Genomic DNA, 14,699 nt, shown 5'->3' with positions numbered 1-14,699 from the left:
CCAGGAATATTCTAGTATAACAAAGACATATGGTTGGTGCATGTTAAACAAAAAGTAAGGTCTGTATAAGTGTGCAATAACTATTTTAATTTATATACCACTATCCAATGCCTGTTCTGTGGGTACTCTGAATAAGGATTCCCAATCATTTCACAGTTCTTTCTCCCAAATAACTCTTATCCATTTTTATTTAAAAAGATATGTGAAAAGTGCTTAAAAATCCTGGCTATGACTAGCTAATTTCTTTAAGAAAATGTTTGCATAATACAGGGACCTTTGTGACTATCGAACAAATTGTGTTCATTCATTAGTGTCAACCGTCCTTAGCCTTATATCAAATGACAGATACATTTACATTTTAGCAATAAAGATTTATTAATTAGTTTTTATATCCACATTTTAAAGTAAACATGTTATAAAATATAAAAGATTTTTAAAGGACAAATGAAATCATTGTTGCTCTTACTATTAAAATATTTGCATTGTGTCTAATACTTTTCTTCACTTGCTGATAAATTTCTACTTGCCCTAGTTCTTCTTTTCTAGTTCAATCATTATATAGAATTCCTGAAACATATGTTTCCACTGAGTTAGTAGCCCTGATGTTAGTTTACACTACACAAATGATCACTGATAAGGAAATGATGGGATTAAGCTGTTCAGGGACTTGCAATAACTTACTACGATAAGGGCAGCTGCCGTATCAGTTTTATTAACCCACTAAATCACTACTAATAAATAAGATAATAGCTTTTGTCCATCATGTCTGAAAACCAAGATTCGACTGATCAAAGTCTACAAGAAATTAAAATGTAACTTCTGATCAAACAGTCTACCGTGTACATGAAATCTGCTTGGTGGTCTTCACTGTGTTCCCCCCATCTTCTTCTGAGCTATTCTGAGCAATGGTGGGATAGAGGCTCTTTTTCTTCATCATTGTCTTCCTAAGGCCTCATCAGCACCAAGACACTCAATGAAATGCTTATTAAATAAATGAATATTAATAGTGGAAGTTTTTTTATAGCATATACCCTATCCTACTATTTGCACTTAAAAACTCTTTAGCACCCTGCTTTGTACACTGATAAAAATATGAATGGATTATTAATATAATCCATTTGTAACATGAAATAGGCAAAAATTTCTTTTCATTGGATGCTCTTTTGTGCTTCCACGATTTTCTTTCACTGTTACTTTTTCAAAATCCAAATTTAAAAATACTACACAGGAAAAAAAAAATCAGGTGTATATTTTGGTATCAGCAGTATACCAATACCAAAGAGAAGACAACAAAAAACTCAAAAGCCAAGTCAGTCTCTATATTGGTATTGAGAATGTGGCATTGGGGCTTCTTGGCAGCAGGGGGACGGTGACAGGGAAGGGACAGAGAGCTGAGCTGCTAAGGACCCTGCAAACTGACTGGCTTTGTCCCCAAAACACACTCAGGTTAGACGTCCTAGGGCAAGGCTTTCTGACCCCGGTGTTAAGTTTTAAAGACCTTTTCAGTAACCAGCAGCAGCAATGGCTTCTATTGTAAAACATCAGACCTGCCACTGGAAACAATTTATTCAATTTTTAGTTGTTTCTAATTTTGACAGCGCATGATATTGGTGATATTGGCTAATCTATGATATCTCCCTAGTGATTCTGTCTGTTTGGATTTTATGTTGTTTTTAATGTATGTTTTGTGTATTTTATCTCTTCCTTTTGGTCAAATTAATTTTTGCCTTATTTTATTTATTGCCTTTCATTCTTATGAGGGAAAGAAGTAGCACCTGTACAAAGATGAGTAGTGAGGACTGATCATTTTAATATCCAGTTACGTCAGAACTTAGAGAAACAAAACCTGGAAATAGACACAAAATTCACTCCTAGTTTGCAGATCCTACTAATCAATCACCTCTTTATCACAAAGATCAATGTTTCTCCAACTTTCGGATTTTGTACAGGGAGTAAAATTTGAAGGGTAACATTGTTCCATGAACCCTAAAGGCGTCTAAAGACAGTTTTAGAAACAATGGTGCTATCTTCTACCCAGAATACAGAAGAATCTTTTGAGTTAATCATGTCCTAAAATAAATTCTGTCTGTAAGACTCAAATGAAAAAAATGGACATACTCAAAATTCTATGACACTTTGACAAAAATTGAGAGCTTATGTTTTTAAATAACCATCATTAAGCAGTTATATAATGTTTATAGATTTTAATATATGATCCACAGAACTCAAAATAAAGTAATACTAAGCTTATTTATATTTTGGAAATAATTCAATAAATATTTAGTGATAGTATGTTAAGGCACTAGAATAAACAACTACTTCAATAAAATAAGTTTTACAAAATTAATGGTAAAATTCGGAGAAATTATAAATTTCTCTTTCTCCAAAATATGCTTACTTCTTCATTTATATTTCCGTGTTTCACCAATTGTTCATATTTCTATAAACATAAAAATATTTTCCTAAGATCTAAATTTTTGAAATACTAAATAGCCATTAGAAATGATGATTGTGAAGATAATACACTAACATAGAGAAATGTTTAGGACAAAAATTAAAGGCAGAAAGCATAATTATATTTGTGCCACAAATTTCCTTTACATAAAAACATAAATATCTCTAAATGTAAAATAACTTAAAATACCTTATGATTGAGGCCTCAGAAAATATTAGCTCTTTGAAGAAGAATCTATTAATAAGTTTTTAAAACAGAGTAGGCAACAGACAAAATATATACCTCAAAAAAATCAAAAGTTCAATTACTTTTTGATTACAACTACAATAATTGTTTTGTTGATATGACTGATATCAAAAAAAGTAGGATTTACTAGTTGACAAAGTACAAACTTTAGAGTCAGATAAACTTTGATTTAAATGCCAACATTGTTATTTTATAGCACATGTGTAGCTTTGGGCAAGTCAGTAATCTCTGAACTGCAGTCTCCTCACTTGTAAAACACAGCAGTTCCAATCTTGTATTGTCATTGTAAGGACTTGAGAGTGTGTGGTTGTGTGTGTGTGTGTGTGTGTGTGTGTGTGTGCATGTACAGTGCTCAATAAATAATGACTTTTAATTGCGTTGCTGATTTTTGGATGCATTGAGAGATTAATTTCATATTATTAAGGACAGTCAGGTTGAAAGCATATTCATTTATCCATCCATTCCTATATTTCATCTCAATTTTCACAACAAACCTGTAAAACACATACCATGTACCCTCTACTGATGAAAAACTGAACAATTCAACTGGTATTACACAGTGACTATATATGATATGGGATTAAAGTTTAGATCTGTCCAACTCTAACCTGCCTGTTCCTAACTCTAGGCAACTTTTGGACATAAATAAAGACCGGAAAACTCTCTAAGAATAATGACATCAAAGCATTGCCAATTGCAAGATACACAAACTCTACATCTTGCCATATCCCTCTACATACTTACTTTACCTACAGAAAAATATTTTCCCCATGATATCAAAATACCAAAAATATAACAAGCAAGTTATAAAAAACAAATGGCATATCCGGAAGGTAAAAAAAATTTTTCAAATTATTAATGCTTTGCTCTTGGGCATATCTGCTCTTAGATACCAAACAAATTGCCTGAAGTTACCACATGTTGTTACATAAACCTAAACATTGGAGCCTCTCCGTGTCACAATGGACAGGGTTAATGATTTATCCCTAATCCTAAAGGCTCCTTCTAGGATTAATTGACTTTCTCTGCAGCCTGCCTGCCTTCCCTCTTGCAGATCCTGTGAAGAGGATTTCTCTGCATTGCTTTGCCTCTTTTTTCTACTATCTACTTCAAACACTATCTGATCTTTCCTCCACCTACACAATTCAGTAGGAATCAAAACTCAGTAGAAATCAGCCAGTTAAACTGATTCAACTTTGACAAACAAGTCCTGACTTGGTTAGAAGGAAAGGGCCAATTTAGTCATTTTCAATCTGGCATTTCATTCCTCTTTCTCAGACCACAGGTTGTTAACATGAATAAGGATCAATTAAATAAACTTTAATTGACAATTGATTATGTAGCCCACAACAGAAAGGATATGAAAATGAATGAGACAAAGTCTCTATCCTCAAAATACTATCTTTTGAGGGGAAGAAATAAGCTAATTTCACATTAAGATAGGTACCAATGAACTGCTGGGAGGGTACAAAGAAAGAGCCTACAAGAAATCAAAAGGTAAGTAAAAATTCAAAAGAGGGAGCTCATCAGACAGTCTTTTCAATGGATAAGCTTTCAACATACCAGTAGGGGAGAGGGCATCTTCCATGGAGGAAGACAGCATAGACAAATGAATGGCATTTGAGGGTGAAGAACAGGGTACTTGGCATTAATGCGGTGGGAACATAGGCTACACGCTGAGAAGGGAGAGTAGATAAGGTAGGCAAATGAATGGCACTAAGCCTTAATGGGCCTTGAATGTCAAAGTGAAAAATTTGTCATGAGCTGCTGAAAGTTTCTGAACATGACAGAGATATGATTGAACTAAAACTTTAGAAGGTTAGTTTGGAAAAATTGTATTGAATGGACTGGAAAGACAGAGGCATGGCTGTATTCTAAAAATGAGAATGGAGAGAGACCAATTCAAGAGAATTCATAAGGGAAGATTTATTTTTTCTGGCAAGTGACTAAGGCTGGGCTATCCACTAGGGTAGCTCCCAGTCACATGTGAGTACTGACCACTTGAAATGTGACTAATCTGAATTGAGATGCACGATGGGTCTCAAATACACCCTGGATCTCACACACTTACTAGGGGAGAAAAGGATGTAAAATAGCTCAATAATTTTAATTTTGATTTTATGGTGAAATGACAATTCCTTGGATATACTGGATTAAATAAAACATTAAAAGCAAAAAACATCTGTCCCTTTTTACTTTTTTAATGTGGCTACTAGAAGTTTTTGAATTAAATGTGTGGCTGCATTATATTTCATTGGGCAATGCTGAACTAGATGTTAGGACAGAAGACGCCACTGGAGGAGCTAGCCAACAAATGATAGAAGAGGGAGGAAGACCTGGCAGTGCTGCCACAGAGAATCCACAGGAGAAATTTTACACGTTGATTTATCTTAAGAGGGCACTGTCAGTAGGTTCACATGCTAGGCAGGTGCCAAGGAACATGAGTAACAGGAAAAATAAGCTATGGAGTTTTTGTCCAGGTAAAGAAATCGGCTAGGACACACAGGCTTGTGAAGAATGGTAAGGGAAGTGAGCAGAGCCACTTTCCAGGAACAGCAACGAGATGCAAAATAACAGAGCAATTGTGGATAGTACAGCGGGTTTGGAATAATCTTATTTTTATCAACATGAAAGAGTCCTGAATATGTTTGTAGGCAGAAGGAAAGGAAAAACGGGAAACACAGCAGACAGATGAATGAATGAATGAATGAATGAATGAATGAGAAACTGTAAGTGGGGTTCCTACAGAGATTGCCACAAGAGAAAAGAAAATGTAAAGTTATCAAGAGAGAGAACTTACTTTGTTTATATTTACATTAAGAGGTGACCAAAGAAGTCATTTGTGCAGGTCATTTGTCTTGAAGGGAAAAGAAGAGGATATGAAGAAATTATCATCTGCAAAACTCAGAGGAAGAGCCTGAACCACACTTCAACTCCTGGCTTTGGCCTTACCTCTGAGAGTGCTGTGGGTTCCATCTGGCCACTTACTTAACCATAAACACTCCCCCTTCAGGACACTGGTGCCTTCGGTAGTGGCTTTAAGATTATGAAAAATGATTCATTTAAATCATTTTATCAGAAAAAATAACATATTGTGATTTTTCAGTAGAAATTTTGCTTTTTAAACATTATTCTAAAAGCCACTTTTTTTTTCTTTCTGGTTCTTACAGTTGGTAAAAATCTGCTTCATCAAGAAGAGAATACCTGATTCCATTCACTGATAAAGATAATCCTTATTTTACATGTGTCAATCCTCAGGTACAGGGTATCACATGTACAGATCTGATACATGCTCATCAGTGGGTCTTACTTTGAATGGCCTCTTGTTCCGAGTCGCCGAGTTGTCAAGAGGGGAAATTTCTGGCGAATTGTCTAAAAAGAAAGTCAATTAATTTAGTTTTTAGGAAGTGTGTGGTTCTATTGCAAGCAACTTGCAACTAGTTAATTGGAGAAAGTAAATGTTAAACTTTGAGCAAATATTTAGTCTGGATGAAGTAATATCATACATATTACTATATTGATAAGCAATAATACATCAGCAGAGGCAAGAAGATGCTTTTTGGATGAGATTATCTTACTGCTCTTGTCTCAACTTCCAAAGTGGATCATACTGGTATCTACTTTTGCTTAATGTTATGATCAAAGTAATTATTATCTTACTCATGTACTTAAAAGAAAAATTTGAGTACCTTTATAGTAATTTTATGCAGAGGTTTGCCACAATTAAATATCCATCTCCAACCATGAGAGAACACATGAAACATTCTCTATCTTACCAGATCTCCACAGCAGTGTTTTAAATTTTTTCCTATATTCCTTTCTCTACAGTTTACTAAAAATTAGCATGTGATTAAAGAACGAAATCTCTTCTACATGAAACAGGAAATTGTATGATCTCCTAAGGGCTCCATGGCAAACTTCTTGCATATGTTAACTTCTGGGGGACTGGTTCTGTAGTTTTAACCAGATTCCCAGAATCTGAGAAATCTGAGTCTGCTCCATGACTCCCCAAACAGTTAAGAATACTGCCATCAGGGGGACTTATTAAACAGCAGTGCTAAAATGAATGTTAGAATTTGTCTTACACAATTTCCTCATTTTAGGGAATGAGTGAACTGAGTTTTGAAATGGTTAAGTGCTTTTCAGAAGGTCTCACAATAAATTAGTCACTGGCTAGGCCAGAACCTATATCATGAGATTACCATGTACCCTATCACACTGACTCCCATAGGCAGATAGGTTCTCAAAATAAATTTATAAATTATTTATTTTCAAAAACTGAGAAGCCAGACTATAGTATTCATTATTTTCTGGACAATGAGTCCCTCTACAGGTTAGAATTTGGATTTCAGTTTACATGAGAGGCAATGTTTGAGACTTAAGCTTCCTATAGTTTTTCTAGGCTATTTATTGTAGGTTCTTAGCAGAGCATGAGAAGAATCACAAAGAACAAGGCTTTCCCAAGAGATTGTTTCCTGATTCTCAAAATAAGATCAACATACATAAATATAGTAATGCCAACTCTATAGATTCCCATCCTAACCATACAGGTTGGGCAGAAAGGAATGTTTTTAAATAAGCAATATTTAACCAATCCTCTTGCAACATCTTGGAGTTTGGGGTGTAAACATACTCAGTGAAATAGAGAATCATCAAGGGAACTATTTATGAAATGAAGTACAAATCTATTAAAAACCATATGGTTGGACTAGCTAAACAATAATCACGATTGTGGCATCAACAAGATACTTGTCACCTCTACTTAATTTTGCTTCTCAATACAGGCCATACCATGCTCTTTAATACATTTTTCTTTGAACTTTCTTTAATATTACATTAAATCTTCTGATAGCCAGGGTCCCAATGTTCAAAACACAAAGTAGCTCAAGGTAAAAACCTATAATAGGTAAAATCAAAATAAAACATAGAGTACACCCGTAAGAAATTTCATTTATGCTTATGAAACAAATTTCTCAATATTCTATAAGAAAACTTGCTCAGATGAATGTGTTTCTGCACCGTCTACCTGACATGACTTTAGTTGTAAAGTAGTATAGCCAATATATGTCATCTACCTTTCCAAAGGTGGCTGCACAGGCTGGCTCCAACTTCTCTTTCCTGCAGAAATCTAAATAGTGTGCATAAAGGATGCACCGTGGTAAGCAGACTCCTTCACATACGATGTAATTCTCTTCAAGCCTATAAAAAAGGGGGGGACAAAAAATTTGGTCAAACCTTTTCTTTATTTCTCCTTTCCTTTCTTCTTTCACATTGGCTTAATGATTGTTTTTGAATACAGACTCTTGCCTAAATGAGTTCATGGGTAGACATGAGTAAACTTCCTTTATTCTGGATATTATTAAGTCAGATCACAAGAACTAAGGTTAGAAGAGCAATGAACACCTGTTAGTGCAGTTAAAATACCATGGCTAACATAAAACCACTCCTGCCTGGTCTATATCCCAAAAAAACAGGTCTTAAGCTTATGGAAATCCTCACAATTCATTATGGTTTGCCCTGCGAGGTACAAACCATGAATGGTGAAACTGAAGATGATGTTTTTTTAAAAGCATATTCTCAACCCTAAATGACTACCAGGTTTCAAGCCAGCAAATGCCTACAACCTCCAACTTTCATTCATAAACTAGTTCTGAATCCTAAATGGTTAGGGAAGCATGATGATGCATTTATTGGCAAAATACCTAAGAGTAAACTCACTTCACTTAAGTCTGAAATGGTACTGGTCTATTTCTACTCCTATGCTTTTTGCTATATTCAGTACTATAACTACCTAAAATATACCATACACTTGAAACATAATGTACATCTCTAGAGACATTTACAAATATAACATTTATAAATTCAACTGTTGTAAATATAATCATGTAAATTTTGAAAATTTAGACCTAATTCTATTTACTTTGAATGTCTACAATTGCAATTAAACACAATTTATATACATGCAGTATATATTTAAGTGTTACAAATATCTGAACAGCAATCAAGAGCTCAGAACTTATAGATTGCATTCCCAGTTTTTCTAACAATTCAGTAGGTGATTTTGACTAAAATTTATGTATACCCTCTTTGTAAGTATAGTTAAATTATGATTTTACTGTATAGGAACAATGCAATATACAGTATGCATTCAGATTAAAATTGAGTGCAACTATCCAAGATCTCTGATTTAACATATTTCCAAGATACAGAAGATAAAAGCTTAAAGTAATGTTCATCAGATATAAAGCATTAGCTGTCCATTTTTCTATGAAGAAGGAAAAAAAAAGAACCAAAAGCCAGTAAGATTTGCATCTATAAAACCAAGCATCTAGATGACAGTTGAAGTTACTCAGCCAGATTTTTTACTTCAATTTTCAGCTCTAATTTTTAACATCCCCAATAATCTACAAAACCCTAAGTGAAAATTCTCAAAATTCAAATATCTCACTTCATTTTTTAAAAACTATATGTAAGGGATCCCTGGGTGGCGCAGCGGTTTAGCGCCTGCCTTTGGCCCAGGGCGCGATCCTGGAGACCCGGGATCGAATCCCATATCGGGCTCCTGGTGCATGGAGCCTGCTTCTCTCTCTGCCTTTGTCTCCGCCTCTCTCTCTCTCTCTCTCTCTCTCTGTGACTATCATAAATAAATTTAAAAAAAAACTATATGTAAGACTCCTTTTTAGGAAAGGGTATGGAAAATTCAAACAAAATTACAGTATTTTATCATTTCAAAAAATATGAAATTCACTAAGAAAACATTCAACTATTTAAAATCATATTTTAACGGCATACATAAAATGTCAACTGTTCACCTGCTGTTTTGATGTTGTTGTAGCCACTGTCATTATCTTCAAAATACTAAATAATCTGAGCCATGACTACAATGCTAATTAGGGATATGATTTATTTTCTTTAATTACAGTGCAATCATATTTATGAAATAAAAAAACAAGTTTGTTTCCATTCACTTAATTTGAAATGAAAAACTGGAAGTGATCATTCAACAGCTCTCCATAACTTCTGCCCCAATTACCTGATAAAATAGTTGTATCCGAAGTATTCTAGATAATTAACTCAAATATTTACTGCTCCAGTGTATTTTTAACCAGTAAGTATGACATCAACTTCAATAGTTAAGCCATAACTTTAGAAGAATATTTGGTTTATATTTCAAATATTTGAAAAGGTTTAAGAATATAATCACAAAAATCCAGTATATGCAAATTATAACTCAATTGAAAATAAAATTTAACAGGTTTTTTGGTTAGTTTTTTGGATATTATTTTTCTTATTGTATTTTTCTAAGATTTAGATCATACTTTACATGTAAACATACAACTGATCAGTAAATAGACCTCTCAAATTATTTGCTTGTTATTTGTAATTTGGGAGGAAATTTACATTCCTATTTCTTCACACTATGTGGGGAAGCTTCGAGTTTTTACTTAGATCCCTCTTCCTTCTGGATAATATTACAAAATACTCTCTATATGTAGAGATCTTACTGATAAACTTGGTTTTAAAAAGATTTTCCACAAAATTGAGTTCATGATATTTCCCTGTAATAAATCATATATGACATGTGCCATAAAAATAGTTGAACATTTATTTAATAGTAATCTTTTAACCTATTTTTCGATGTCTTCTAGTTCAAACCTATTTCACCTAATGACCAATGCACAATTGTTAACTTGCCCTCATATGGATAAAGGCAATATTAAGATTCTTCCTCCTTAGAAGTTATTTTAAAGAATCAAGTTCTATAAACACAGCCCTACTGAATAACAAATATGTTAAGGACCAAATTGACTGTATGTTAAGCAAAAAAAAAAAAAAAGTCATTAAAAAAAACATTAAAAAAAACATTCATTATTGCTGACATTTGACAAAATTATAGCTTGGGACAATAATGAACAAAGTGATGGGGTTTTGTACTGCAGATCGTTTTTCATCGATACCAGGATATGTCTCTATACCAAATATTCAGTGAAAAAAAGAAAGGATAAATTTCCTATTGGTATTTTAAACTTCCCCCAAAAAGTTTGAAGGAGGAGCAAATGGAGAAAAAGCAGATACTAAAGACTTTTTTTTTTTTTTTTTTTTTTAGGATACTGACTTTTGAAACTCAACAGGTGCTGAAGAGCACTCCTGCGGGGGTCTTACCACTGCAGGGTGAGCTGGGTCTGCTTCTTTTTATCCTTCATCATCTGCGTGATGGTTTTCTTCTGAGACAGGTGTAGATCGGCTGCTTTGGTTTTGCCGTCCTGATCCTCCGCATCCTCTTCTTCAGAGGAAAAGTTACCATTGCTCACATGCATTTCTGCTCGCGCGTTGCAAGGACGATAAAGAAAAATCAGAATGTAAAATCCAATCGAGTACCCCGGCGTGTGACGGGGTGGCCTGGGCGGGGGAGGGGGAGGAGGCGAGGGGGGTCGAGAGGAGGACGACGCAACACCTCTCGGAGTTAATTCCTAGTGGACAAACACTTTTCCTGGGGAAAATGCAAAGATCCGGGCTGCACGTCCTAGGCAAACGCGATGTTTGCGGGGCGCTCCCTTTTACTGCGGATGCGCTGCTTGGAATCGGGGCCGCGCACTCACCTGCCTTCACTCCCACGGGCGGCTCGGCCTCCTGCGCGGCGCCCCGCGGCCGCCCGGCCCCCGCCAGGTACCCCCTGGCCTCGGCGTGGACCAGCAAGCCCCTGCCCAGGAGCTGCGCGCAGCTCGCCCCCCGGGCCTCGGGCGACGCCTGGGGCGACGGCTGCGCCTGCAGGAGGGCGGCCTCCAGCTCCGGGACCTTGGCCATCCTCCGCGCCGCGGGACACCTGCGCACCCGCCGCTCGCGGAGCGCGGAGCCCGGGGCGCGGAGCCCGGGGCGGGGCGGGGCGGGGCGGGGCTGGGCCCGGCGGGGGCGGGGGCGGGGGCGGAGGGGGCGGAGGGGGCGGAGGGGGCGGAGGGGGCGGAGGGGGCGGAGGGAGGCTGCGCTCGCGGCCGCTGGGACCCGGGGCCCGGCCGCCCTCCTGCCGCGTCGGGGGGCCCAGCCGAGGCTCGACTCGGACCTCGCGCCCCGCCCCCCCGGGGTCCCATCCCCGCGCCTCGCCCCCTCCTCCCTTTCTCACGTCCTGCGCGGGCCCCGGGGACTCCTGCGCACCCAGAGCTCCCCGAAAGGTGCGAGAAAACCCCAGGGTCCCGCCCGAGGGCAGAGCGGCTGCAGCGGCCGCACCCCTGCTCGGGGGCCCGCGCGCCTGGCGCTGCGGAGCGGGCGCAGCGGGACCCCGGGGCCGCGCTCGGGCTGTGACACCGACGCCGGGTCTGTGGATGCTCGGATCCCTCGGAGGGGGTGGTGGAGGCTCTCCCCAGACACCTGCGGACAGACCGCCCTGCCCCGGGGGGTGCCCAGGGCCTCGGGAGCCCGGGCCTCGCCTCTTTCCGGGAATCTAGCCTCGCAGCGTGGAGGAGACGATCCACTCGCTCCCTGCAGCACCTCGTGACTTAAAAAGCACCCCTGACAACCCCTCAACTAGTGTACCCAGGGGTGGGGCAACGGACCTCTGTCGAGATGCCAAATGCCAGATGAAATCGCGTATTTCATTTCCAATCCCAAATGACAGGACAGTGCTGTGGGGTGGGGGTGGGGGGATTATATCCTGTGCTCTTTTTTTTTTTAAGATTTTATTTATTTATTCATGAGAGACTCAGACAGAGAGAGAGAGGCAGAGACACAGGCAGAGGGAGAAGCAGGCTCCATGCAGGGAGCGGGTCTCCAGGATCACGCCCTGGGTCAAAGGCGGCGCTAAACCACTGAGCCACCCGGGCTGCCCTACCCCGTGCTCTTTTTAAGAAAGAGAAATAAGTCGAGAGTTGGTGCGTGTGTTGCCTCAATGCCACATATTCTTTCATTCCTCCTATCTTCTGTTCTTTTGACAAATAAGCCCTGTATGCTTACCGTAGGCCCAGTGCTTCCCGCCCCCCCACCCCCCCAAAAAAAGCAAGAAATCTGCTCTGGTTCACATTGCTTCACCAGGACCAACAACCTGCCATCTTCTTGTGGAGCATTAGAAAGAGAAATCGCCCCTGAGCTTGAATTTGACATCAAACTACATTGCATCAAAATGTAACTTAGAAAAAAGAAAATGAGACTCAAGGTGGTGAATGGCTGAAGAGTGAATTATAGGGAGGAGTAATATAATCTAAGAGCATTACCCTGCTTAAGCAGCCAAGATTATAGTAATTGAACTTTTCCTTGTTTTTAGCACCGCTTATTGGGAAAGGCATCACTTTGCTGTCGTAGGTGTCCTCCCTACCTGGTACCTCCAGCAGCTGGGCCCAGGCTGGGGCCACCCAGACATCCAAGCCCCCAAAGGCAGAGGCTGTTACACCCCACCCCAGGGAGAACTCTATCAGTCTCTTCCACCCAGTCCCCCAAAAGCCCTAGAACTTTCTCAGTCCATGGAGCTTACTTAGGTCTACAAGTTTAGAATGTTCTCTTTTATAGAGACTCGCTCAGACTCATTTTGTAAAAGTTCTAGTGATTAATTATGTGTACACATAAAGACTCTTATTTATATCACATAATCAGAAAAATATTCAGGAAAATTATTGGGAATTCTTTCTGAATTTTTAAAAATACTATGCACTTGCTCTCTAGGCTAAGTGTGTGTGTGTGTGTGTGTGTGTGTGTGTGTGTAAGTCATACAGACACTAAATGAATATCTGGCAATTATCCAGTTGAATTGATCAATGGAAACACAAACCAAGCTCATTTGATGCCCTTAGTGAACTTTTTGCCTTAATTTTAAGTAAACCATCTGTCTAACAAAATAATGTTTAAGTTCTTTGTGATTCCAGGCAGAAATATACATTAAATAGACCTCTAAACAAGTAAAGAAATTGAATCGGTAATCGAAAACTTCCACATAAAAAAGCTAGGACAAAAGGCTTCCCTATGAGTTATACCAAATGTTAAAAAATAATTAATGCCAGTTCTTCTCAAAATGATAAGATCAAGTGAAAACAGTGCTGAAAGTGGGGGAGGGAAGCTGTCAATATCCTAAATCTTTATTTGTTATCATTAAGTTGAACTCATAAGATCAATTTCTTTAAAGATTTTATTTATTTACTTGAGAGAGAGAGAGAGAGATCACAAGCAGGGAGGAAAGGCAGAGGGAGAGACAGACTCCCCGCTGAGCAGGGAACCCAATGTGGGACTCAGTCCTAGGATCCTGAGATCATGACCTGAGCCATAGGCAGATAGGCTGAGCCAGCCAGGTGCCCTGAGATCAAAGTTTTAAAGATATAATAATGATAAACAAGTCATAAGATCCTAAGCAGGATAAGAGATAAATATGGAGAAAGATCTCTTAGTGATTCTTAACATTTTGTTTTTTAAATTCCCTTTAATAAATTGATGTAAGCCATAAACTCACTCTCAAAGGGGGGAAACATAGCCCATGAATACACTCACATATATACATTCAAAATTTTGCATGCAATTTGACAGATCTCAAGTTAAAAAAAAAATCTCTGGAAGTGTATTCAGTCTTGAGAAAAGGGCATAATGACACCTGAAACAGGATATTCTTGGAAGTTCCCAGTGTCAGTGTCTTTATGACTGGAAGCATACAGAAAAAGGGAAAGAAAAAGAATTTGGAGTCACACACATTTGTGCTCATTCTCTGTATAACTTAGCCTTTGTTTCCTTCTCTGTAAGTTTTCTGAGTACCCTTTTCCCAGCTTCCAACTCCTTGTGTGTTCACTCACCAGCTCCACCGCTGCCACTGAGAGCAGGGACTGCCCTTGGTTACCGAACCCACCATTGCCCACCATCAGAGAGAGCCCAAGAGCCCCAGTGTCCGTATACTCCTTGGGGATCCCTTAGCCAACGACTGATAATCAGGAAGAATAAAAGCCTACTTCTTTGATCTCATGGTAGATAAATCAGAGTTGCAATTTTACAACTCAGAGCTCCTTGTGGAATTGGGTGGAATCATCCTTGGCTG

General features: G+C 38.6%; 1 protein-coding gene across 1 annotated transcript in view; it reads right to left on the bottom strand.

Annotated features, from left to right (window-relative positions):
* Nucleotides 1–11,506, bottom strand: part of RFX6 (regulatory factor X6) — a 55,311-nt gene extending 43,805 nt beyond the window's left edge. Inside the window, exons 1-4 of the mRNA XM_077900753.1 lie at nucleotides 11,302–11,506; nucleotides 10,865–11,021; nucleotides 7,777–7,900; nucleotides 6,012–6,073 (exon numbers count right to left, since the gene is read on the bottom strand). Of these exons, the coding sequence (XP_077756879.1) occupies nucleotides 6,012–6,073; nucleotides 7,777–7,900; nucleotides 10,865–11,021; nucleotides 11,302–11,506 (548 nt within the window). The remainder of the gene's footprint in view (nucleotides 1–6,011; nucleotides 6,074–7,776; nucleotides 7,901–10,864; nucleotides 11,022–11,301) is intronic.
* Between the last annotated feature and the right edge of the window lie 3,193 nt (nucleotides 11,507–14,699).

This window comes from Canis aureus, chromosome 1 (genome assembly GCF_053574225.1).
Source record: "Canis aureus isolate CA01 chromosome 1, VMU_Caureus_v.1.0, whole genome shotgun sequence".
Classification (NCBI taxonomy): Eukaryota; Metazoa; Chordata; class Mammalia; order Carnivora; family Canidae; genus Canis; species Canis aureus.
This window is presented reverse-complemented; position numbering and strand designations above follow the sequence as displayed.